Raw genomic sequence first — 24938 nt, 5'->3', positions numbered from 1 at the left:
AAATGGGTACGTGGATGGGCTGGCCGAAAATCTAACTGATATAATACGCTATTACGTTCTGCACCCCAACAATATATCAAATTCTATTGCAAAAAGCTTTTTCTATATTTAATACAATCTGAAAATTCTAGTTCGAAAATTTAATTCTAAAAAATTTATTCTGAAGAAAATCTTATTTGGAAAATTTGATTTCAAAAGTTCTGAAAGTTACTTTTTTCAGTCGATAAAATAATTATTTTTAAGATTTGTGAGGTACGAGTGCAGTAAAAGCAGATACAGTAACTGTAGGAAGCAGCAACCGAACTGAACTGCAGAGATATAGAAGGGTATCAGAAAGAAGGATATTGAATTGGTAACCCCAATCTGATGGAAGCTTCGGATTTGGACGAAGGGATGAAGGTGTTGGATGCGTGTTTAACCAATATCAGTTGGCGCCTCAAACCTTCTTCCAAGCGTCGCTTACAATTGGGTTTTTTTCTCAGCTTCTCTCTTTCAATTTCCTTGTTTCTTTCATCGTTGATTCTGATTCGTTTCATGGCGTGGCGGCAGATATGCTTGCTCTGATTACAAGAATGCGACCGGTTGTAATGGTGGACTACGGCGGAATCATGCCTCAACTCCAACACCACCTCTCTTCCCTCCTTCAACACGCACAAAAGGTCAATCCTCTCCTTCTCTTGTCTGTTGTTCGTTATCTCATCTTCAGTTCTTCTTCCAGGAATCCCTAATTTTCGAGCATATACGATTGATGGTTATTCAAGATATGATATACTTAATACACCTCATCGAACTAACGCACTTTCTCAATTCAACCTTCAACTCTCACCAGCCGTTGCTCTTTGTCGACCTTCAATCCGAAAACCCTAAGGTCTTCCTACTTCCACCGATTTCTCCAATTTCTCCCTCTCCTGCCTCTACCATTTTTCCTGCTTTCAGTTTCCGTCAATCATTTTAACGTGTCTTCAGATGGTAACGAAAATTGAGGAAAGCCAGTTAGCAATGCAGCTTGTATCGATTCAGAGGTTGTTTTTGACGATATTCTCTCCTGAGAGAACCACTGACCCCTCTCCGTCGCAAGATGTCAAATGTACAGACGAAACCCACACAACTTGTCAGAGTCAGAGCTTACATTCTCGTTCTACTAATGACTGTATTGATCTTAGTGACTGCATGGACAACACTGACATCACTGTGCCGACGTTGAATGGGTAATTCTACTTCCCTTTCGATGTATGTACATGTACGTTTTATCCTGTCGTTCATTTGAATATATTTTTCTCCCGTATAGCACGTAGATTCGGCTAACTCTGATTATAAGGATTATGCTATAACCGTTCTCTGCGAATTTTCTAGTTACGCATTTTGTTTTGCTAGTGTCTGTATTGCTATCAGTGTGGTATGATTGCAAATTTGTGGTGGAGATAGGATTGATTAGTCTTGTTCCCGTTCTTCACGGAGGACTCTCATAAAATTAAATTCTTGTTGCGCACAACTCTACTGATTATCCATCCTATCTGCTGTGTCTTATAAATAGTGCTCCATGTACATTGCAGAGTTTGTGGCATTATTAGCCTGGAATGCTACGCAGCTTGCATGTTATGATAGGTTATAGCTCATACTTTTTTTCTGCTGAATGGGTAATTCATTGTGTTAGGTTATTAGCCCTTCCAAGACTTTACAGATTTCAATCATCAGTTTTTATGTGTTCTACCTGATTGTTTCAATTCAAGGAGGAGTGGGATGATTCAAATTCAAATAAAATTGCTGTCTACAGTCGACACTGGTATATTTACCCTCAATGCCAACGAAACTAGAAAGTTAATATTGTCACCTGTTATGGATAACTGGAGACTAGATTAGTCTGTCACGGTAATACGCTCACTAAAACTAGTTTGTATGAAGGCATTTTGTATTGTCTTGTCACTGAATTTGGTCTTTTTGAGAAGCCAGCATGAACTTATGGTGTCTCAACAGTGGCTCATAGAATAGCATAGCTATTTTCATCTTATCCATATACTTGATGGTTGTATCTCATTTTATTGTATTTACTTGCTTCAGATGGCTTCTAGGATATCCAGTGGTCTATCTGTTTGGCAAGGAGCATATTGCAGACGCCATTTATAATCTTTCGACCAAGTATCTTCATATTTTTCAAGTGTTTGTCTGCAGGTTAGTTTTCCTAGTCATTTGTTCATGCCTTAGATTACGAAACTTCCATTATATACTTGATGTAGAAATCTGTTAAATTCCCCAGAGCATATTTGTTTTGATATTTGTTTTATCCAAAAAGCAGAGAGTATGATAAAGAATAAATAAGATCAAGATGAGGGGGGTAGATAACAAGGATAATGTGATATTTGCCCTTCTGCTATCATTTACTTACCAAATATGTTGGATTAACTATTAAAATACATCGTTTTGAGATCTTGCAGGAATAGTACCCTCAAGAAAGGGACCCAAGCCGAAGAGCTGTTAAGGTAATCACTGCATTTGGATTTGTGAATATCATTCAGTAAATTAGAAACTTTGGCAATCGAACTAGAGGTATTGCTTAAGTGACAAACTGAACTCCATATGGTTAGATTTTAGTTGTATGAATTTGAAACCCACTAAAAGCATATTGTGACCCGGGCCAAAGCTTAACACCCATGCTGGAACCTGTCCCACATTCAAAAGGTGTGAGGAGGAGACCTGGCTTTTACCCCAAAAAAAAAATAGCAATGATTTGGGCCATTTGTGTCTACTTTAATTTTTTGTAAACTTTAGTATACGTGCTTTAGCTTGGAAGTAAAAGGTAGAAAAAGTGACAATTGCACCGAGTATTGCAATTCCCATGATTTTCAAGATGAGTTTTTTATTTAATGAAACTGAGATGTAGAATACTTGTCTTTTTGCCAAATCATTTTAACAATAAAAATGTGGGGGTGCATTCTACGATGCAATTTACACCATGGCTATTGGCCTAAGATTTGAGAACTAATATAGGAAGTAGGTCTTGATGCCTTTGGCTGATAATTGTTGTTAGAATATTTATCCTGTTTATAATCATTATAGTGTCTAGGATTATCCTATTTATCATGCATTTTTGTATCAGATTATTTTTATAAATAGAAAATTATGAGAGGGATCAATTAAATTCTTCAGAATTATTTTCCAGTTTTAATCTCAAGTATTGTCTTGCATCCCCCAACCCACCAATATCAAGCAAAGAGCTTGTCAGGAAAGAATGTGAGTGTTACACAATATGCACACATTATTACTTTTCACTCTTTTTTTACGTATGCATCTGCCAGACCGTTGGCTTTAATTGGTAATCTTAAATCGCCACTCAATTTCACGTTATAAGTATAGCTCCTTTACAACCATTGTTTTATGTTGGACAAGTCTTGATCACCTTCATGGTTGAATTGTTGTGTTCTGTTCGTAATAAATGGAATTGAAAGTAATACGAATGTTCTATGAAGTCAATAGGGAGATATCTGACATTTTAAGCATTTTGAAACAGTTTTTCAGTGCCTTATGATCTAAGCATGAGAGGGAGTAATGAACAATGGGCAGAGGCTTTTCTGGCTCACATGCAAGCTAAGTGGGAAAGATGTGCAAGTGCTTGGAAGTCGTTAAAGATGGAGGTTAGTGAATGTAATCCTCAAGCTATCGTCTTATAAATGTCTCCTCTACCTGCCAGAAAAGGGTCGATACCCACCAAGTACAGGGCGAGGTGTATTTAAGTAATCAAACAAAAGGAAATATCACAAAATATCTTCCTTACTTGGAGAATAGCACCGTAACTTACAACATGGATTATATAATTATCTCGGGCATTTACAAGGAGTTTCGAAACAAATGACCAGTTTTGTAAATCGTACAAGCATTGATTTCCTTCATTTACCAAAATCCGCTCTAAAATAAATTGATTTCCTCACGCACATGGAGTGGATGATTTACATGGTACTCGGCGAAACTACTTTGCAACTAAAAAGTTGTAACACTTCACATCCAGGAAATTTTGATGTGACAACGTTTTCCGTTCGTGGACCTTAAATTCCTGGAAAATTATAAGAAAATGTTTTGTTCCAAGTCCTAGGCGATACAGTAAAACGAATTGGCAGGTTTAAATTCCTTTTAAAAATTTATAAACCCGTGGATGATTTTTTTGTCTGTTAATAATGCTTTTGAACAGGGTAAAGACGTGAACAGTTTGCGAAAACCATCATGCGAACTCGAACGGAACAAGGCATGAGAACTTCAGCTATTAAAGAATAAGGCGGTTAAAGTTGCAACTGTGGGCTGTGCTAATTCTCATTCAATTGCTAACTCTCAAAACTTCATAGAAAACGTTATTTGGCAAAACCAGAAAACCGATGATCTCGCCACCAGAGTGCATAGGAAAAAAAAATACTAAAAAGAAAATTAAGAGGCATCCCCTCGTAAATTGATAGCAAGCATATCCGACAGAAACGTGAGGAAAATTGAAACATCGGGGAAGAAAACGAAATGTTTGAGTATTGTTGTCCAAAGATTCTATGCCCCTTTGATCAGTTTCAGTGCATCCTCCTCTTTGGGAAGGGCGGGAATTGCTCCCTTTTGGGTAGTTGTAATTGCTCCACATGCATTAGCAAACTTGAGTACGTCTCTTAACCTTGATTCATCCTGCAATCAATAGGTAAAAATTTGATCGATCGTCAATTTGACGGGATCCGTACAAAATATCACTTTGATTCTATCAAGATTACTAAATTAGTACAAAATAAGTTATTTATGGGATGTGGTAGCTGAGCACTCACTTCAAGGATGGACTGATCATCGACAATCTTGGACAACAGAGCACCAACAAAGGAATCGCCGGCACCAGTTGTATCAATAGTTTTGACATGAAAAGCATCTACTGATCCTTTGAAATTCTGGTTTAGGAAAAAATGAAGAAACTCATTAGTGTTTCACCCCACAAGACATTCAAGAGACAGCACAATTATTGGTAATTGAGACACGCTAACACGTGCAGAAACTAGATGCCTGCCTGAATAAATTCTTCAGTTTTAAGATGAAAGTACCACACGATATTACGAAACAGGTTATTTTAAAAACAATAAAAAAAAAAACAGAAAAACAAAAAAACAAAACTAAACGCAGACAGTTCAATTTTAGTTTGTAGGCCACAGCATATATATATACATACTATAGCCATCAACGATATTTAGGGTGAGAGATGGCTTCATTACAAACGACAAAACGTTTTGATGTGCTCCTTATTGCAGGATATTCAAATTATAATCTTTCCAAAAGTGGGCTGAAAATTGCAGAGCTGCCCTGAATGACGACGTAACAAGTGAGAATAAAGCAAGCACAGAGAGTATGATTTATTTTGATAAAAAAGGAAGGAAAGGATGATGAGAAGCAGAAAAACACGTGGTGGCCCCGGCCCCGGCCCAGCCTGAAAGATACTTGTTTACAAGCCTATCTTACTTGCAAAGCATTCAGAATGACCATGACACATCACCGCAAACGCAACAAACATCTACGGATCTACCATACTCTGACAGCATTAAAGCATCCAAGATTCATCACAAGAGTAAAAGACAGAAAAGGCCTAGGTAATTGAAGTGAAGTTATTTTTTACCTTGGTGTAGTATCTGGAACCGTGTTCTCCTAAAGTGACAAGGAGCAACTTCAAATTGGGGTGCCACAATGACAAAGCAGAAGCATCATCAATCTTGTCACTTCCTGTGAGGAACTCGAGCTCCACATCACTGATCTTGATCAGATCAGCCTTCTCCCATATGCTGAGTATCTGCTTACGAGCTTCATCGGCCGAGGGCCACAAGGGGAGACGGAGGTTGGGGTCATAGGAGAGCAAGCACCCAGCTTCTTTGGCAACTTCCATTGCCTTCAAGTGTGCTGATCTGCATGGCTCCACGATCAAACTAATTGATCCGTAATGGAAAACTTTTGCCTGCCATGTCAAGTTTCAGTTAGACTCCCACCTATTTCACTCTGCTAAATGCTAAATCAATTTAAGTCAACGATACTTTCTTAATAATTTTTTACAAACATTTTAGTATTATTTTCGTGTTCTTTTTTAATGAATACAAAATTATTTTCCAATTAATAATAATAATTATAAACACCAACACAAATCAATCACATTCAATCACATGATACCATACAAATAATGTTAGAATATTGTGAAATTATCATTATGCATCACTTTAACAATCACCAATACTCTTCATCAATTGTACCACGTTTGATACAGGCACCGAATCATACACTTTTTTTTTCTATTTGTTTATTATAATTATAAAACCTTACTTGCTATGATAGGCTATAAATTATGGACCCACCGTCACAGCCCTTCATTCACAAGCTACGGGTATACATAATTATTGAAATATCACCGACCTTTTTTTCCCTTTATTTAAACTCCAAGCTGACCCTTTTGATTATTTCAAAAGTATTATACTGACATTCATTTTACACTTTTATAAAGGATGTCGCTGTATACATTATAGAAACGAGAAAATCACAAGCAATCTCAAAAGCTTTGCTTTTTTGATATTGATAGAAAACACAAGTTAAATAAATATGCATACGCTTTTACCAGTTCTACCGATCAATGCATACAATTTTGAGATTTAATCAAACAATTAAATTCGTTGCAGCACAAAATAAACTCAAAAATCCATACTATTAATTACTTAAATCAAAGGAAAGAGAATAAAGGCTAGAATTGCGTGGAGATGTTGGTCAAAGCCAACACAGCATGGGTCATGACAGCACGGGGGCTAAAGAAACACAACAAAAATTGATCTAGCTATAGTCAAACAGATAACAATACAAAAACGCATAATTCAACTTCTCAAATCCCACTCTCATCCCAGAGCGTGCACAACCACGAACAGCAAAGAAAAACCACACAAGAAATAAAAATTAGAAAATTGAAAAAGAAAAAAAGAACAAAGCTTTGGTTGCGCAATAGTACTATATTTGTTTGTTGTTGGATCGAGAGGAAACAGATCCACCCCCCAAATGAATCTCGCACGTGACACACGTGCCGCGATGATCCACCAACTCCACCCACCACCGCCAACCAATGGTCATGATCGGTGCTGTTCGTTAATATTTCGTATTAAAGAAAATCATCGATTTTTTCGAAAACTTTAACGTAACGAAAGGGTGGTGACTCCTACTCGTGAATCCTAGATCTAGTGATGGGCCCCACTGCACATAATCTGGCGTGGCAACATCTTAAAAGTCACGCCCACGTGTACCACCATGCGCGTGACATCACGGTCTCTCTCCACAGGTCACACATCTCAATCATAAACAGACGCATAAAACAAAAGACTTGGTTTTCCGGGAAAAGGTTAAGAAAAAAAAATCGCCAGAAAGTGGAGAGAGAGAGAGAGAGTGAGAGAGGGAAAAGATGCATACAGATCTGATGAGTTCGAGGTTGAGTTCTTCGGGTTGAAGGAGCATGTCGGCGCTGGGGTTTCGGTAGAACATGAACTCACGCTCTCCGTCGGCGCGTAGGGTCACAAACGCCAGAGCTGTGCGGGCGCCCTGGTCGAAGGTGATCCCCTCGGCGCGGACTCCGTTCTCTTTCAGGATTCCGGCGAGCATGTGGCCGAACTCGTCGTCACCGAGTTTTCCAACGAAGGCGGCCTTGCCGCCGAGTCTCGCGACTGCGATGGCGACGTTAGCGGGGGCGCCGCCGGGTGCCTTTAGGAAGCCAGGAGCCTCCGCCAGGGAGACGCCGGAGACGGTGGGAACGAAGTCGATGAGCATCTCGCCGAAGCTGGCGATGAGGCCGGTGCCGGTGGCAGGGACGCCATTGTTGAAGGCCATTGGAAGAGAGAGAATTTGTTTGGACTTTTTTGAAACGCTCTTTGAAAGGAAGAAGAGAAAGAGAGAATAAGACGTTGGTTTTGTAGCGATTATATAGAAGGATTTCTCCGTTGAAAATTTTTCCTTTTATTATTAACATTATAATAATAGTAAGAGTTTAATGGCCATTGGCTTATATTTTAGCCTTTCAACTAACCAATCTATTAAATATTGAACCTTTTAGAATAATCATAATTATTACCAAAATTTGTGATTTATTATATGTTTTTATTCAACCAAATCAATGTTCTTCTCAACATGTGCTAATGGTTTGTGTTTAGAGAATGATTTAAAATTCTGATTATGATAACATGAATAATAATTGAATTATTTTCTAACAAACTGTATCAATATTTATGATATATCAAAATAGTATAGCATACATTAAAAGAGTGAGATTATTTTAAGAAATAATATGTTATTAAGTGGAGTTATAGGAATTATTAAAGAATTTAATTAATTAATTAATTAATTAATGCAATTTGGTTCATATTAAACTCATGCAAGTTGTCGAAGTTTGGTAATAAGTGATTGGTTTGGGTTGGGGCGTGAATGTTGATGGATTTGGACCATATTCAAGCTTGCTTTATTTTTCATCTGGAATTAAATTACTAATACTTTTAGCTGCAACAGCAAATTTAAAATTACTCAATTATTCAATATTTGACGTGTCAAAAATAAAGTATATGTATAATTAAATTAATTTTTTGTTTACTGGGGATTGTTGAGTCTCTACGCTTCCAAGATTTTCTTTAGAGTGAACATATTTTAATTTTTTAAAAGGAATTTAAAAGCAGTAAACCGAAGAAATAGATAATCACTAGGATAGGTGGTTTTAAATAAATTATAAAACACAACCTATGAAAGAAAAAAAAAACTGAAAACAGTCAAAAGTCGAGAATATAGGTTAAAATCTGGCAAAAACTAATAAATAAATCATATGACGTGGGTTAGTGTTTAATTCTGCTTATTGTACTTTTGATTATTGACGATTATATGGTTTTTATATATTATTTAAAAATTAATAAAGAAAAGTAAAATTAACCTAATGCTTTGAGTTTTTAAACTGTATTATTAATAAAGATATCAGTGTATATTATTAGTATTATAATGTATTTGTTTATATTTTGCACATGATTCGGGTGTTAAAAATCAATTAAACGGTTTTTATTTAGTATTGTGAAGTCATGGTATGATTTTATGTTTTTAATATTATACTTTTTCTAGCTAGATATCAATAATTTATTTTGCTCATTCGAATTTTTTTTTAATTTGATTAATTTGGGTTATTTTCATTAAATTTAACATTTAAGTGATGTTTGTGCTATTAAGGGTAACACTCATGAACTCAAAGATCTGTATTTCTTTTTTAGGTTTAATTGTTTCTTTTGTCCCTAGTTTGGTTGAAGTGTGTCAAATTTCTTCCCCTTTTAGAAAAATGTCAATTTCGTCCCTATATAGAAAAAATTTGTGTTAATCAAGTCATATCCGTTAAAAATCATTGCTTTTAAAACTCACTTTATCCACTGCAATATCAGGGATCGGACCCATGAAGTGGTTATTATTCAAAACTCAATTCATGGGTCCGATCCCTAATATTGAGTGGATAAAGTGAGTTTTAAAAGCAATGATTTTTAACGGAGATGACTTTGATTGACACAAATTTTTTCTATATGGAAACGAAATTGACATTTTTTCTAAAAAGGAGACGAATTTGACACACTTTAACCAAACTGGGGACAAAAGAAGCAATTAAACCTTCTTTTTTATTCTCTTTTTTTTTCTTTTTTTCTTCTTATTTGTATATATAAAAAGAATTGCATGCTTTCTTTTTTTTTCCTCTTTAGTTATATTTTCCTTTGGATTTCAAGTCAAACTTTCATGTCTTTCACAATAAGATCTTATCATATAAATGGTAACAAACCAACAATAAAAATAAAAATGCATTCATCTGATTGAGTTTTAAAACGTTTATTAATATTTTTTATCATTTGAAATTCGGCAATTATTGATGATAAAAATTTTGTTATCATTTGAAATATTGATTATGTTATCATTATAAAAAGATGGTATTTTTTATGTAGAAAATTTGTTGATAAAACGTTTATTAATATTTTTTATTAAATGATAAGATAATTCGATAATATTGATGATAAAAATTTTGTCACTAGTTTCCAATAACCATGTATCTGTTAGTAATTATGAAATAATACATTTATTAATAATTATTTAAAGATTAATAGTTTGATAATGACACTTTTGTTGAAACAACTTATATACTAACATATATAGTATAATAAATTTATCAGGCCGTAATTATTGAAGATCAAATCCATAAAAAGTTCAGTGATGTGAAGACAATTTCTCAATAAATACAAGTACATATTCATTTAATAAATAAAATTTGGAAGTATAACATTTAGATATGGTTTTTAAATTGATGTTGAGATTATAATTAGAAATTGATGAAAATAATAAGTTGCTAAAACTTGAATAGATTGGAATTTTAAAGTGGTATTTTGAGCAATAAAGTCATTATTGAGTTATGCAAATGTTGTAAACTATTTTGGATTGATTTTTCTATAACATGTAAACTCTTGCTATTCAAACAAAAGATAAGTAATAATCAGTAGACCCTCTTTTCCCATAATTTAACTTTTTAACGCAATGAGTTTTATAATCTAATAATACAAAATTTAAATCAATACATTATTAAAATAAATTAACAATATAATTTTTTCAGAAAACAAAAAGCTCAAAAATCATTTTCGATGCATTCATGCATTATATATGGTTATTAATGGATTTTATGTTGTTAATTATCACACACACATATATATATATATATATATATATATTTATTTATTTATTTATTTATTGTAACATCTCAATTATATAGAAATATATATGATATAATGTACTGCATATATAATACGAGAAAGCAGTATAATACAATCATCCAAAAGAGAGGAGGAATTAAAACCTTGCTTGCAATAAGGTTAACTCAAAATATAAGCAAGCTAAATACAAAAAGAACTAAGCTATATACATGTATGATCCTATCTGGCCTATACTACTCTGCAATATATGGAACATCGGCTTCATCCAAAACCTGCTCCAGTGGCACCTCTCCTACCTCTGCTCACATCCAATTTGGATGATCATTGCAAAAGAAAAACAAACACATACAGAACAAACAACCAAGCAGCAAGGATAAGCTAGATTTTTAAAGAGTGTACAAGTTATATAAGACTGGCTAGAATAAAATGAACATGCAAGCAAACAAATCATAGAAGAATAGTTTTATTAGGTTATGTTAGAATTAGACTCGTCCAGACCTAGAATGAATATCGAGCTATGGCGGGTTATGCACTTGTGGTGGCCTCTACTGCTTTGCAAAGCCAATTGCTATGGGTTCCACCCTACCACCACAAGGTTAGTCCGTTATCACTCATCTTGGCCCATTAAAAATGGAGACAACCAAGACTAGGACCTCCTACTACTCTCACCACATGACATATTCTTCTCTAAGTGAGATGGAATAGCCATTAGAGTGTTAAGGAAAACCCCCAAGACTAAGCTACCTATATTCATTTCAGAAACTTAATTTTAATCTCACCAAGAGATGTAAATTAATTCGTTAAGTCATATTACACCACATGGAACACAATCATTCTTTAGTTATGTCATAAAAACAACTTATACATACTCAAACATTACATATTTTCAGAAAAACATCACTTATTAAAGCAAATATCTTTATAATCTTTAATTACCAATACTTAATTAATTCAAATAGCTTGGAGACCCTCACCAATGGCTTCGGAAGGGTCAAAAACTCCCAGAACGACCTAAAGAACATCCAGAAATGATATTCGGAACCCCTAAAACCACTCAAAATTGTCCTGGATCATTTCCTGACAACAATAATCGATTATTACATATGATAATCGATTATTTACGTATGATAATCGATTATTACATGTGATAATTGATTATTTATGAGAACTTTGAAAAAAATATGATATTCTGACTAGAATAATCGATTATCAAGTGGGATAATCGATTATTCTTATCAGTATTTGACAGCAACCTTATTTTTTCTGGTTTTCGATGCATCTAAGACACTTTAATGAGTTTGTAACACTCCCAACTTGATCTATGTGATTAATTAGACTTGCCTAACTGGTTCTAAGCATTCTTAATCCCATAATTTAGTGTTTATGCAATCAATTTCCCTTCTAGGACTTCCATTTGATGAACTTAGGGTGCTAAATCTGAATTTACCAATTAGAAGTTGTTTTAAACCATTTTATCACTTCCTACAAGTCACATATGACTTACCTAAGTTGTCTAAACTGACTAGGACTATCTGTAATACCTAACTCTCCATATGACTATATTAGTTCCTCTAATATGACCTTAACTCAAATAATGTACCTAATTACTATCTAGTAGCTTGTTCAACAGAAATTACTACACCTAATTACTCAATATCATCATCAAACCCTACCCATACTGGTTCATAAGTAAAATTCCACAGTCCCATTATTTATCAGGCAATTATCCATCAAAATAACATACCAAAATTCCCAAAGTTCAGTACAATTAACATCCACACACACATTTCATACATGCAGTATATCATCAATTCAAACAACAATTTATTGAATATACTTTCAAATTTACATAATAGAAATCAAGACCTAGCTTCCCTTACCTTTAAATCATCTAACCTAGCTCACAGGATGACCTAATCAGCACCTTGCACCTTAGGGAAATCTTAAAACACCTATAAATCCCCAATTGGAGATAGGAACTAGAGTTTAGGACATGATCGAAGTTAAAATTTGAGGAAAACACAAAATCAACCACATGCAACCGGATTTGTTGCATGATCATAGCTCTAAAGTTGTACGGAAAAGAAGATTCAACTTACCAGTTGAAGAACATAGAAATTGATCGGTTGAAAATGTTGCTCTTGAAGCCTGGATCGCCTAGGCAGCTTTTGATCAACAAAGCAACGGGTCAATCTTAAACCAAGGTAGAGAAAAGGTAGAGGAGATTTGAAAAACTGAGTTTTAGAGAGAGATATGAAGCTTGAACTAATGAATCAGATATTTTAAAATGCTTCTATTTATGTTGTTGATGTGTTTAAACTATAAAACCTAGTTCTATTAAATTAATACTCCTATCAGCCTTAATCTTAATTTTTTTTTCCAAGTTATTACATATATAAGAATAGAATTGAGTATCTTTAACATTTTAATATTTTGAGGTCCAAGTACATCATTTTACCAAAGACTATCATTGTCTATTTGTTAATTTTACATGAAAAAACTTGTTATACATCAAATATTTAAAAAAAAAAATCATTAATTAATGAAAATGAATTTAATTTCCTTGAGGGGTATAAAATAAAGATGTCAAACTTATTTGATGTGATCGTTTGATGTGATATCATGCTTACGTTTGCGATAAGCGTAAGCGTGCATGTTTTTCAGTTTATGATAATAAATATAAACTAAAATATATTATTAAATGAGTTCGGTTTTAAGAAAATCTATATTAATTTTTTCTTTTTGTTTCGAAAATGTATTATTTGTAAAATATGATTAAAATGTAATACCGTGGCTATTTTTTCGTAGTGCCTTTTTTAGTTATTATAATTGCCAAATATATTTCATCTAATATATATTTATTTTATATTAATTGCTGAATTTTCGAATATTTATTTACTTTGACATTAAAATATATTTTGATAATTTTACAGTTTGGTAGTATAGACAAAAATCAAGATATTTAAGATTTAGTAATAAAATAATTTTGATTTCATAACAGAAAGAATTGATATTTAATATATTTTCATTTCTTATATACACATAATTCGATTAATACAAACTTAAATCAACTTTTTGAGACATCAAAATTACATTATTAAACCTTAAAATTTTCTCATGATCTTCGTAAATTCTGGCCACAAACATTTAAGTGACTATCGAAAAGATGATTTGTAGAACGACAAAGAGCATAAAAGTTGTGAAAAGGAGAAAAAGAAAAGAGTGGACGCAATGCTCTGTTAATTTTCCAAAAGCACTTATTCCCTCGTTCCACTTACTTTGCCTAAACAAAGAACAATTTGGGTAATTAGAAAAAGACTAAGAAGTAAGAACGCAGACAAAACAAACAGGGAATAAGACAACAAACTCAATAAAGCATGACGGAGGAAAATATCTATGCACCTTTTTTAATTTCTCAAAATACCATGAACTCAATAGAGTAGAAGGACTATGTTTGGCGATAAAAGCACCAAATTCATGAATTCCAAACCAACTTCTAAGCGTAAAAGCACTTTTCGTGCACGTAACTTCGGGTAAACTCAATTTTATTGACACGGATAATCTTTTGACCTACTTTCCAAACTCCATCACTTTATAATATTCCCTCATATCTTAATTTTTTTATTAAAACTAAATATTAAAAAATAAATTTAAATCATATTATTTTTACAAAACTATCTTATAAAATAAAAATGATCTCTATTTATATATTTTAAACTGTAAATAAAGTTATTATTAAAAAAATTCTTGTTGTTAAAGTGCATCAATTTGAAGCTTATTATAAAAGGGAAAAAAAAGATAAAAAAAATGCGAAATTCATAGCATAGTTGTATTCATCTATATAAATAAACGATTCACATCTTCAGCCGAAATGAAAGAATATTAAAAAGACAACAACTATCTAATGTACTTTCTTACTTTTTATGTAACATGTTTTGCAACACAAGAATATTATAATGCAGGGAAGAATGATGATTCAATCAACCTTAGGTAAACAAAAGAAAATAATTAATTTAATAACATAAAAAACTAATATCACATTGAATTACGAGAATATACATAATTTTATAATTATCTTGTATAATTAAAATTCATGTAAGTCTTTTATTTCATATAAAAATTCATGTAAGTCTTTTATTTTGTAAAATTATTAACCCAATAAAAAAATAGTCATTTAAAAAATTATGTGGATTGATAAACTAATTCGACTCAACCATAAATTTAACTTGATGAATAAGTTCTTAGTGAGTAAGTATTAAAATTTTAAATTTTTTTTCACTCAACTTGGTGTGAATCATGTGGTCACTATTTTTATTTATTTTGACAATTCTAAGCACTAATCCATAAAAGTAGGAACTCAATTATTTTTTATTTTATCATTAATTACTCATAAAATAATAAAATTATAAATATAATTCTATCAAAATAAGAATTTGATAAGTTCATTTTGTTAATCTTATAATTGGACAGTGTTGGAAAAAAAAAACTGCTAACATGGGTGGGTTGTTAAAATGGGCCGTGCAAATCACATGGGCCCAGCCCGTATCCACTTCAGGACTTGGGAAAATTGACCAAAATGAGAGGGTTGACTTTTTATACAATTCCAACGAGGATCTGACACGCAAGGTGAGGTACACAGGAGGATTGATATGGTTGCCCTCAGGTGAACCCCTCTCCTCTGTTCTGAATGAATCTGCTCTCTCTGCACGGAACACAAAAACATAAAAGTAAATTTTCACAATCACGGTCGCTTCCTACGACAATCGAATTTGCGTCAGCCTCAATTCTCAGTAAGTTTTTTTTTGTCTTACCACTTTTACGACTTCTCTCTTCTCTTTGGCCACTCAATTGCCTCAATTCCATTCCGATTTAGTTTTAGGGTTTTCCTTCTTCCGCATTCTTAAACGACTGCGTTGCCAGTATTCAATTGAAGCGCTTTAATTATTCTTCCTTGTAATTATTCTTTTTTTTTTTCCAATGGGGATTAACCAAGTAGCTGACTTTCTGAGTTTCGTTCGAACTGTAGTGTGTAAGAACTGTACCCGAAGACCTGGAAATTCGCTTTAATACTCTGTTTCTTGAGTGAGAAAATTTGGAAAGAGGATAAAAAAAATCCATCTTTTTTTTATTTGTCTCTTTTGGATGGAAGTGCAACTAAGCTAATACATTACACTCCTCTGGGATGATGGAATGTTTTGGGGTGCAAAAGCTTTATTCTGTTACGAAATGATGGATTCTTAAAAATGTTAGTTGGCTTGTATTTTTTTTCTCTCATTTTTTTGGAAAATGATTTGCAAATTTCAGTTCTTGTTAACTCTTGGATTAGTTAGTGGTTCTTAATTGTTGATTCCATTTGATAATCAAACTCAAAATTCTAGCAGTTTTTTGTATGTGGTGTTATTGGTGTTCGATTTACAATAAGCTTTGGAGAAGTGGAAAATGAACACAGAATATAATTTGAAATGCTTCTTTTAGTATGTCTTGAGTCATAAATTTCTCGTATTTTTTCTCTTTTATTCCGTGGAAGCATAACTTTTGTGTATTAAAAACAAAAAGAAACTTGTTTGAACTTGACTGATGTTTTCCAGACGATGACATGATTGTTTGTCATACTTTTGAAAGACACATTCTTCCTTCAGATTGACTTTGTGAAAAGTCTTTGAATTGAGCTTGGTTACTACCTGACTGGTAAATCCATTTTAGCTGTTGTAGTTGTATCGAGTGTATTTGTCCTCTGTTAATGACTTTGACTCGTATGATTTTCTTTCTCTGATACTTTGTAGCACTTATTACATTTATATGACGTTTTGTACTCATTTTATGCTGTCTGTTGTTATGCTTTCTTCTTAAAACGAAAACATCACTTAAGAATTTTTTTAATTAGGACAATATAGTTCTCATTTTCTTTCATCATTTTTATCTCCAATGAAAGAGTGATTTTATCAATTTTATACCCTGTTGTGTAGCATACCACCTGGCCTGAAAATCTGATAGAAGATGTTTTGTTGCTGCAGTGGAGTTTGGGATTGATGGCTCCATTAATGGTGAGACAGTAGGAAATGTTACTCTAGAGCAGATTAACAGTTGCAGCACACCTGATGAAAACAAAGTAGGTTGCAGCTCTTTCAATCCTGCTTATAAACATGATCATGATGATAATATAACTCAAGATTCTTCTGGAGGGGACACAATCCCATCAGGAATTCCTGCAGTATCAGTTGTTTCAGCTGATGAGCCCTATGTGGGACAGGAGTTTGATTCTGAAGCTGCAGCACATGCATTCTATAATGCATATGCTACCCGTGTTGGATTCATCATACGTGTGAGTAAGCTCTCACGATCAAGGCGTGACGGATCTGCTATTGGACGGGCTCTCGTTTGCAACAGAGAAGGTTACAGAATGCCTGACAAGCGTGAAAAGATTGTAAGGCAAAGGGCAGAGACTAGGGTTGGTTGCAGGGCAATGATTTTGGTGAGGAAAGTAAGTTCCGGTAAATGGGTTGTTACTAAGTTTATACAGGAGCACACTCATCCTTTAACACCTGGAAAAGGTAGAAGGGATTGCATTTACGAGCAATACCCGGTGAGTTAGTGTTCTTTTCATCACTGAGATGCAATACGTGGTTATGTGTTACTGTATCCTTGATAGATAATAGCTAGATAGTTACTCACTCACTTAGCACTAGCCCATCATACAAGAGTTTGAATTTTGCTTAACAGAATTCCCACCTTACACAAATTACTGAAAATTGTTTAAGACCAAGCTTTCTTAAATGTAAAATCCTTGATTTTTATGCCTATTGGTTATAGATTGCAATTTTAGTTGATGTTTGAATTTCCCTATTAAGATGGATGGAAAATGTTTTGACAGCATCTTCTGTTTGGCCTATATGCTTGTGAGATTTTATGTGAAGAGTAGCTTGAACAATTTGAAGATCCTCTCCTTGAATTGAGTTTTTCTCATTCTTACATCTTATGTTCTATGCAATTTCCAGAATGAACATGATAAAATTCGTGAACTGTCTCAGCAGTTGGCCATTGAGAAAAAACGGTCTGCAACCTATAAAAGGCATCTTGAATTGATATTTGAGCACATTGAAGAGCATAATGAAAGCCTTTCAAAGAAAATACAGCACATAGTGGACAGTGTGAAGGAGATGGAAACCAAAGAACAACAGAGTCATAGATAGATTCGGCTCAGTATCCAGTCTTTTTAATTATTTTTCACTGGATGTAACGCAGAATCAAGTGTCAGGGTCATAAGTGCCGCTAGAAATGTCGTGCAATAATACAGTTGCTGACCTAGATATTTACTTCTTCAAGCTTTAGGTGTCAGGTGAGTTCTGTAGTTCAGTTTGCCAAGTTCAATGGAACTCAATAATTCATTAGATTGCTTCAAATTCTGTGATATTTTAGTTGTAGAAGAAACTAGTTCAGTCAATGTACAGGTCCTTTGAATCCATTCTTCTCAAGTTAAGCTAACAATGTGCAACTCATAACAGGCATGCAAACGCCTTTACAGAATTAAAATGTTCCATTGTTGATGTTGTAAAGTTTTATCCATGCTTCTCTTCTTTGTATAGCATTCAAATAATATTCAGAATGAACAATCCGAATTCAGTTTATTATTGTCAAACACACACACACACATATATATATATATATATATATATGTATATATGTATATATTTCCAAAAAGACAATCCCTAATGGTATGTAAGAAGTTAATAGTATAAGTGAAGAAGTCCCGAAGCATTTATAACTAATTGATAAAAAAAACTGAGATATTAAAGACATGCTGATATGTTTAGATAAACTTTAAAATAAGTAATTTGAAAATTAAAAAAGTGTAGAGGAATGATTGAAAAAATTATAATTAAATTACTTAGTGTGATATAACAAAAAAGTAAATTAATAAAATAATTTTTTTATGAATTAGAAAACAATACTAAACAAATATTTCAAATTTGAAATTTAATTTATTTAAATAATTAATTGTGAATTATACATAATTTTTTACATTTAATTGATTCTCAGGTTAATTAAATAAACATTAAAATAATTTACCTCACAAAATATGAAAATTTAAATGAATTATGTTTATTTTATTATTATTATTATAGTCTTTTTTATTTTAATTATTTGTAATAAACATAAATGTTTTTTACATTTACTTAAAACCATTGATTACTTCCATAACCTAATCGATTATATAATGCTTATGTCTTTAAAATTAAATAATTAAATAATAGATAATTTGTCTCTATTTTCATGTTTTAGCGTTTCGTTTTTTCTATACTTATATTTTTACTTTCTTGGCCCGATGTGGTTCTTAGAAGAAACACACAGAACATACAAGTTAATTTTAAAAATAGTTTTGTATTAACTTTTCTTACAAGAGCTTTCTAACAGTAATGACTTGAAATTATTCTGTATCTAGTAAAAAGTAGCCATTGTCATCACAAGTGCAGTTGCAGAAAGAATGAAAGCTTCACTAAGATTCTGAAACACAACTCCATAAAAATAGGAACTGAATAATCCATGATGAAACTCAGTTAAGCAAAACAAAACAAATAAAAAAAATTGGTGAAAAGTAAGTACTAATAACATGATCTGGTGTCAGAAGTTGTGTTGCAAGAAGAGTTTCTCTCGTGGAGAAGCAAGACCAATCTCTTCCTCAAGACTTTTGAGAGCATCACCACCACCACCACCACCACCACCACCTCCTCCTCCGACATTGCCCAAATTCCTTCCTTCTACATTTTTTCCCTCAACATCAGCCTCTGAGCCTGATCTTCTCTGAGAAGAAGTGACACTGGGGAAAGTGATCCATGAGGGTGCTCTGAATTCAAACCTCTGATCTTCCACATCAGTGCTTTCTGAGGCTGACCTGTTTGAAGATCTTTGAGATGATTTTTTGTGCAGTCTGTTGCTTCCCAAAACCACCTCAGTTGGCAAAATTGGCTGCTCAATGCAAGGACTCCCCATCAACTGTGCAAGAGCTCTCTCCAAAACTGTTGTCACTTTGTCCATTGAAGGCCTATCCTTCCCTTTCATCCTCACACTTTTACAAGCCACATTAGCTATTCTTCTCAGTGCATCAACATCTGAAGGAGCTTTCAAAACTGGATCCAGAATTGAACCTATATCTCCTGACTTTATCAGAGGCACTGCCCATTGAACAATGTTCCCTTCTTCATACTGCATGTCAATAGCTTTTCTGCCGCTCAGTATCTCCAAAAGTAGAACGCCAAAGCTGTATACATCAGACTTTGTGGTGAGGTAATGGAGCCTGTAGTATTCAGGATCAAGATAGCCAAGAGTCCCAGCTGGTAGTTCAGCCAGTGGAGAGCTGCTATCTGCAGGACCAAGCAGTGACAAACCAAAATCAGCCACTCTCGCATTGTGTTCTTCATCGATGAGAATGTTTGAAGACTTTATGTCTCTGTGAATCACGGGTGGACAAGCATAGCCGTGCAGATATTCGATTCCACGAGCTGCTTGCACTGCAATCGTCACCCTTCTCACCCAATCCATTTGCTCTTTCATCACTTTGTTGCCATGAAGGTGTTGATGCAATGAGCCATGAGCCATGTACTCATAAACAAGGAGTCTCTCTCCACCCTCCTCACAGTAGCCTAGTAGATTCAGCAAGTGTGCGTGGTTCAGCCTAGAAAGCAAGTCAAGCTCGGTGTGAAACTCCTTGGAATTCTTCTGCACGTTGGGATACACTATGGCCCTTTTAACAGCAACAACAGTGCCATCTTTGAGAACCCCTTTGAACACGCAAGAGAAACTTCCCTTCCCCACTATGGACTCCTCTTTGAATCCACCGGTTGCTCTTTCAAGTTCCTCGTACGGGAACATCTGTGCTCTCCTAATCTTGAACTCCTCCAAGTCTGGTCGGACCTTGGATTTCTCCTTCTGGTGTGACGAACTCCCTCTTAGTTTCTTCCCCTTTGACCCTCTTGCTGAAGAAGAACACTGACAATCTCTTAGCTTGTAGCGAACATACAACACCGCAGTTATGGACACAATACAAACAAAGAAAACAGCAAAAGCTATTTCTGCAATAATCACGGGCAGTTGAAGTGACCAAAATTTTTCACTTCTCTTGACAGAGGCAGCATTGGAATAGGAAGAGGAGCAATTGGAGAGGCATTCAGGTGAGGAACAGATAGAACAGTTATATTCACATAGTATGTCAGATTTCAAATTGCATCCACTTCTCTTGTACATCTCAGGAGGACAAGAAGCACTGCATGGCATGCAAACATGGGAATCTGGTGACTTGCATATACCATTTTGTGAGGTTTCAAAGTAAGCTGGAGGACATGGAGTAGACCTACACATTCTTGGTGAGACAGGCAAAGGGAGAGAAGTGGGGAAGCCAACACCCCAACACACAGGCATATGAGATTTCTCAACAAGCACTCCACAGGTAAAGTAATTCCCAGCACCAATCTCAAAGGCCTTAATCCCACTAGGAACTCTGGTGCCTGCTTTGAAACTATAGCCCCAACAAACCACTCCATGATCATAGCTCTTAATCCCACATGCATGGAACTTCCCTCCCACCACTGAAAGCATGGGATCATTGGGAGCCAATTCAACTTTACCTTGTCCCTGTCCTGAACCTGTCAATGAAATTGAAAGTTCTTCACCCAAATCCAGCAAGCTCCTCCCCCAACAAACAGCTCTAGAATTCACCCCTTCCAAGATTCCACACACATGGTACCCTCCAGCAGAGATCTTCTGAAACCTCATGCCCTTAGGGACCATATTAATAACTTGGCTACTTGTCTCGTCCCCCCAGCAGAACACACTTCTGTTCTGAGAAAACAAGCCACAATTGAACTGAGAGCCTGCTGAGATTGCTTGAACCTGCCCATCAAACACATAGTTATTTGTCATGTTGTAGCCCCAACAATCAACCAAAGAAGTGTTCCTGTGTCTTCCAGTCAACGGTTTCCTCAATCCACAAACGTGAAAATCCCCGGCACTGATCTCTAGGTACTGAGCTCCCTTAACCATAGGTTGTGGCACACCCATTTCAACATGGCCACTGCTACCCCAGCAATATGGTTGACTAGAACTCATCAAAAGCCCGCACACAAAGCCATCACCGGCTGTTAGACCAAAGAACGGAAAATGTGTTGGTGTTCCATAAATTATGGCTGAGTTCATCCCGTAACAGTTTACAGTGTGAGATCCATCCGGTTTCAAGCCACAAAACGCGGACCCTTTGTCGCCGTAAGAGACGGCAATGGAAGACATGGAGCCAAGACTTGAAACGTGCAACCACAAGCATGAAAAAACCACAACCTCAAATATAGTAACAAATCGAACTGGCCATAGGTTCATGTTCAAAGTGCAGAAGTGAAGACACTGGATATTGTTCAGAAAAAAAAGTAGAATCCTCACTAACGATGTCAGTTGGAAACACCTTTTGACCACTCAGCAAAAACACAGTTTAAAAGGAGAGAATCAAGTCCAATATAACCATAAAAAAACATCGTTACCTCATGTTTTTTCACAGTTCCATGGATGCAATGCAAGAAGAGACCCCAAAAAATGAAAAAAGAGAGGTGGGGTCATAAAATAACCAGTGGAACAAGGCCATTGCTGGTAGAAAAATCAGAATCTTGATTGTGGGTTTGTATGCATGAGTAAGCAACAATCAGCAGCACAAATGGCAAGGAGTTAGACTGGATCTTTTGTCTACTTTTGATTCTTACAATAGAGAAGATGCTATGCTTTTGTTGTTTGGTGAGTGAGAAAAAATTAGCAGAAGAAAAAGCAGCTCCATGTTGTGTTTTGAAAACTGACATGAAAGGAAGAAACGGTCATAATAGATCAAGAATTGAAGGTGTTTGGAGGTTGCAAGAAGAAGAGAAGAGAAGAGAAGAGAGAGTGAGGGAAAGAAGATGCATTAAATGATACAAAACTGCTACTTCTGAATATGTGGAAATGTAGGTGAAGGCATTAAATAACACAGTTAATGCATTTTGATCTTTCCATTCCAAGTTTTCCTGAATTTTACTTTCGTCAACAGAGGTATATTTATCATCCCATGGAAACAAGAACAATCCTTTCCCCAAAAATATTTCCCATTTCAATTATTTATTCTCATGCCTTCGTGCGTTTGTTTTTCTCCATGCACCACTCATACATACTTCTGTAGTAAACTTCCTCATGCATTTTCTCATTCTTTTTCGTGTAATATATAAACTACATTTTTTTTTCTATCTTAATCGTTTCATTAAGAATGATTTGTGGTAGGATGAAAATGTAAATCGGCCATTACAATAGATAACAAAATAATTAGTTACTAAAAAACTTTACTATTTAAAATAATTTTTATTACAAATAAAAAATTATAACTGAGACTATTTTACACGTTAATAGTTTTTAGTTTAAGTTTCAATTCTAAGTTTACCAAGTGATTTGTTTTGAAATATATATGTTATGATTTTATTTTTAAAAGATATTTCGATGGATGAATGAGAAAGAATACTTAAGTGCATTTGACCTTAACTTTTATGATTAAGTATATATTATAATAATTTTTTTAAAAAACTTTATTATTTAATCAGTTTATTTGTTAAGAGTTTCTTAAAATAAGAAGCATGAAATGAGATGTGTTTAAAAATAAATTAATATAGTTACGATTATGTTTTTAATTAAATATTTTTAATACTTTAACCGATAGTTTGAACATTCTAGTGAAATTGGTGAGTCAAGAATTTGACTCTTTAGGATGAGAGGAATACAATTCAAAAGTTAAAGTAGAGTATAATAATGAGCATTAATTATAAGATCAATGTTGATATTTGTAATTAATTATATATTTTCGTTAAATATCTATTTGATTATCCAATTAACAGGTTTGAATTTTATCACAATTTTAAATTGTTGATTGATGGTTAAATATATATCTAGAAAAAATATTTTTGTGGGGGAGTTTTCGAAACTATCGTTTATCAAACAAGTAGTACCCAATTAAGATTTTCACATTTTGATTTAAAAAATAAAAAACAAAGCAGATGTCAGAACGAGAATCAATAGATGATTCGAGTAGTTTCGGAATAAAATATTAATACGATAAAAAGACTAATTCTCCAGGTAAGGAAAATTATAAAAGCTTGATCAAGTCTTTTATCATTATCATGCATATTTTTATAAGATGTAGAAAATAGAATGGCACTAAACTCATTAAAATTGACCCCAACTTATTCTTACCATATTAAGAGTTTTATTATAAATCAATCTTTCAATTTCTAAAAAAAAAAACTATAAAACTCATAATTGCCTTTCAAAATTTCTTGTTTTATAGGATTTAATATTAATACGGAGGGTCTTTTGTTATCTGGTTTTCTAGTTTTAATTTGCCCATTATCTTTTTTTTTAGTAGAATTTTTCTCTTCTTTTATCAAATTAGTCCAATTAAAAGTAGTGCCGTCAAAATGGGTCACAACCCGCGAGTCAATCCGGTCCGTCACGGATTCGGACCGGGTTGGGTTTGAAAAATACAACCCACTTATATGCGGGTCAGATTTCAACCTAACTCATTTAGATCCGGCCCATGCGGGTTGAACCCGTGGTGAGCCGGGTTGGCCCATCAACCCACTACCTAATTTTATTTTTTAATTTATTATTTTATTTATGAAAGCCTAAAAAATAAAATACTTTCTTCACTCACTGTGTATATCAAAAGTAACATTTGTTCTCACAAATCACTCTCACGGTACTTGCTCTCATTTGACGATGCTCTCACCCTCACTTCACTGAAATTCTTTAAGGAGTAGGTAAAACACTATTCCTTTTTTCTTTTCTTTTCTCCACATTTTTGTTTTCTCACTTCTCTTTTTTTTTTTTTTCAAAAACCCTATAATGACAAAAACAGAGGTTTGCGAATTTGTTTTTTGTTCTCGGGTGTTAGGATATTTATCCTATTTATCATGATTATATTGTGTCTAGGGTTACTCTAATTATCATGATTATATTGTGTCTAGGGTTACTCTAATTATCATGATTATATTGTGTCTAGATTACTCTAATTATCATAATTATATTGTGTCTAGGTTACTCTAATTATCATGATTATATTGTGTCTAAGTTACTCTAATTATCATGATTATATTGTGTCTAGGTTACTCTAATTATCATGTACTCTTGTATCAATTTATTATTATAAATAGAAGATTATGAGAG

The 24938-nt window shown here is 34.0% G+C and overlaps 4 protein-coding genes across 5 annotated transcripts; 2 read left to right on the top strand and 2 right to left on the bottom strand.

Moving 5' to 3' along the window:
- The first annotated feature begins 174 nt into the window (after nucleotides 1–174).
- LOC106778456 lies at nucleotides 175–5611 on the top strand. 2 transcript variants are annotated; one of them, XM_014666420.2, is made up of 9 exons: nucleotides 175–222; nucleotides 282–469; nucleotides 550–659; nucleotides 719–868; nucleotides 967–1208; nucleotides 2059–2169; nucleotides 2433–2477; nucleotides 3506–3629; nucleotides 4181–4396. In XM_014666420.2, exons 2-9 carry the CDS (start codon nucleotides 367–369, stop codon nucleotides 4238–4240), a joined length of 945 nt encoding a protein of 314 aa, XP_014521906.2. In that variant the 5' UTR covers nucleotides 175–222; nucleotides 282–366; the 3' UTR covers nucleotides 4241–4396. The 2 variants fall into 2 exon arrangements, with proteins under 2 accessions (XP_014521906.2, XP_022631934.1); XM_022776213.1 differs by lacking the exon at nucleotides 4181–4396 and adding an exon at nucleotides 5256–5611 and having other exon boundaries at nucleotides 176–222.
- LOC106778480 (fructokinase-2-like) lies at nucleotides 4289–7914 on the bottom strand. Its single transcript, XM_014666452.2, has 4 exons — nucleotides 7432–7914; nucleotides 5618–5950; nucleotides 4785–4901; nucleotides 4289–4650 (listed from the first exon to the last, which is right to left on the bottom strand). Exons 1-4 carry the CDS (start codon nucleotides 7843–7845, stop codon nucleotides 4522–4524), a joined length of 993 nt encoding a protein of 330 aa, XP_014521938.1. The 5' UTR covers nucleotides 7846–7914; the 3' UTR covers nucleotides 4289–4521.
- Nucleotides 7915–15352: 7438 nt separating this feature from the next.
- LOC106778458 (protein FAR1-RELATED SEQUENCE 12) lies at nucleotides 15353–18277 on the top strand. The gene is made up of 3 exons (XM_014666422.2): nucleotides 15353–15514; nucleotides 16739–17307; nucleotides 17720–18277. The coding sequence occupies exons 1-3, from the start codon at nucleotides 15412–15414 to the stop codon at nucleotides 17912–17914; spliced, it is 867 nt and encodes a 288-aa protein (XP_014521908.2). The 5' UTR covers nucleotides 15353–15411; the 3' UTR covers nucleotides 17915–18277.
- A 942-nt stretch (nucleotides 18278–19219) lies between these two features.
- LOC106778443 (serine/threonine-protein kinase-like protein ACR4) lies at nucleotides 19220–22836 on the bottom strand. Its single transcript, XM_014666401.2, has 2 exons — nucleotides 22247–22836; nucleotides 19220–22112 (listed from the first exon to the last, which is right to left on the bottom strand). The coding sequence occupies exon 2, from the start codon at nucleotides 22086–22088 to the stop codon at nucleotides 19344–19346; it is 2745 nt and encodes a 914-aa protein (XP_014521887.1). The 5' UTR covers nucleotides 22089–22112; nucleotides 22247–22836; the 3' UTR covers nucleotides 19220–19343.
- Between the last annotated feature and the right edge of the window lie 2102 nt (nucleotides 22837–24938).

This window comes from Vigna radiata, unplaced genomic scaffold, assembly GCF_000741045.1.
Source record: "Vigna radiata var. radiata cultivar VC1973A unplaced genomic scaffold, Vradiata_ver6 scaffold_332, whole genome shotgun sequence".
In the NCBI taxonomy this organism is placed as follows: Eukaryota; Viridiplantae; Streptophyta; class Magnoliopsida; order Fabales; family Fabaceae; genus Vigna; species Vigna radiata.
This window is presented reverse-complemented; position numbering and strand designations above follow the sequence as displayed.

Coding starts and splice junctions, on each gene's coding strand:
- LOC106778456 (XM_014666420.2), top strand. CDS start 367: ATGGAAGCTTCGGATTTGGACGAAGGGATGAAGGTGTTGGATGCGTGT. Junction 1,209..2,058: donor ACTGTGCCGACGTTGAATGG/GTAATTCTACTT, acceptor TACTTGCTTCAG/ATGGCTTCTAGGATATCCAG. Junction 2,170..2,432: donor TTTCAAGTGTTTGTCTGCAG/GTTAGTTTTCCT, acceptor GAGATCTTGCAG/GAATAGTACCCTCAAGAAAG.
- LOC106778480 (XM_014666452.2), bottom strand. CDS start 7,845: ATGGCCTTCAACAATGGCGTCCCTGCCACCGGCACCGGCCTCATCGCC. Junction 5,951..7,431: donor ACCTCGAACTCATCAGATCT/GTATGCATCTTT, acceptor TTGACATGGCAG/GCAAAAGTTTTCCATTACGG. Junction 4,651..4,784: donor ATGATCAGTCCATCCTTGAA/GTGAGTGCTCAG, acceptor TATTGATTGCAG/GATGAATCAAGGTTAAGAGA.
- LOC106778458 (XM_014666422.2), top strand. CDS start 15,412: ATGAATCTGCTCTCTCTGCACGGAACACAAAAACATAAAAGTAAATTT. Junction 15,515..16,738: donor TGCGTCAGCCTCAATTCTCA/GTAAGTTTTTTT, acceptor TTGTTGCTGCAG/TGGAGTTTGGGATTGATGGC. Junction 17,308..17,719: donor GCATTTACGAGCAATACCCG/GTGAGTTAGTGT, acceptor TGCAATTTCCAG/AATGAACATGATAAAATTCG.
- LOC106778443 (XM_014666401.2), bottom strand. CDS start 22,088: ATGAACCTATGGCCAGTTCGATTTGTTACTATATTTGAGGTTGTGGTT.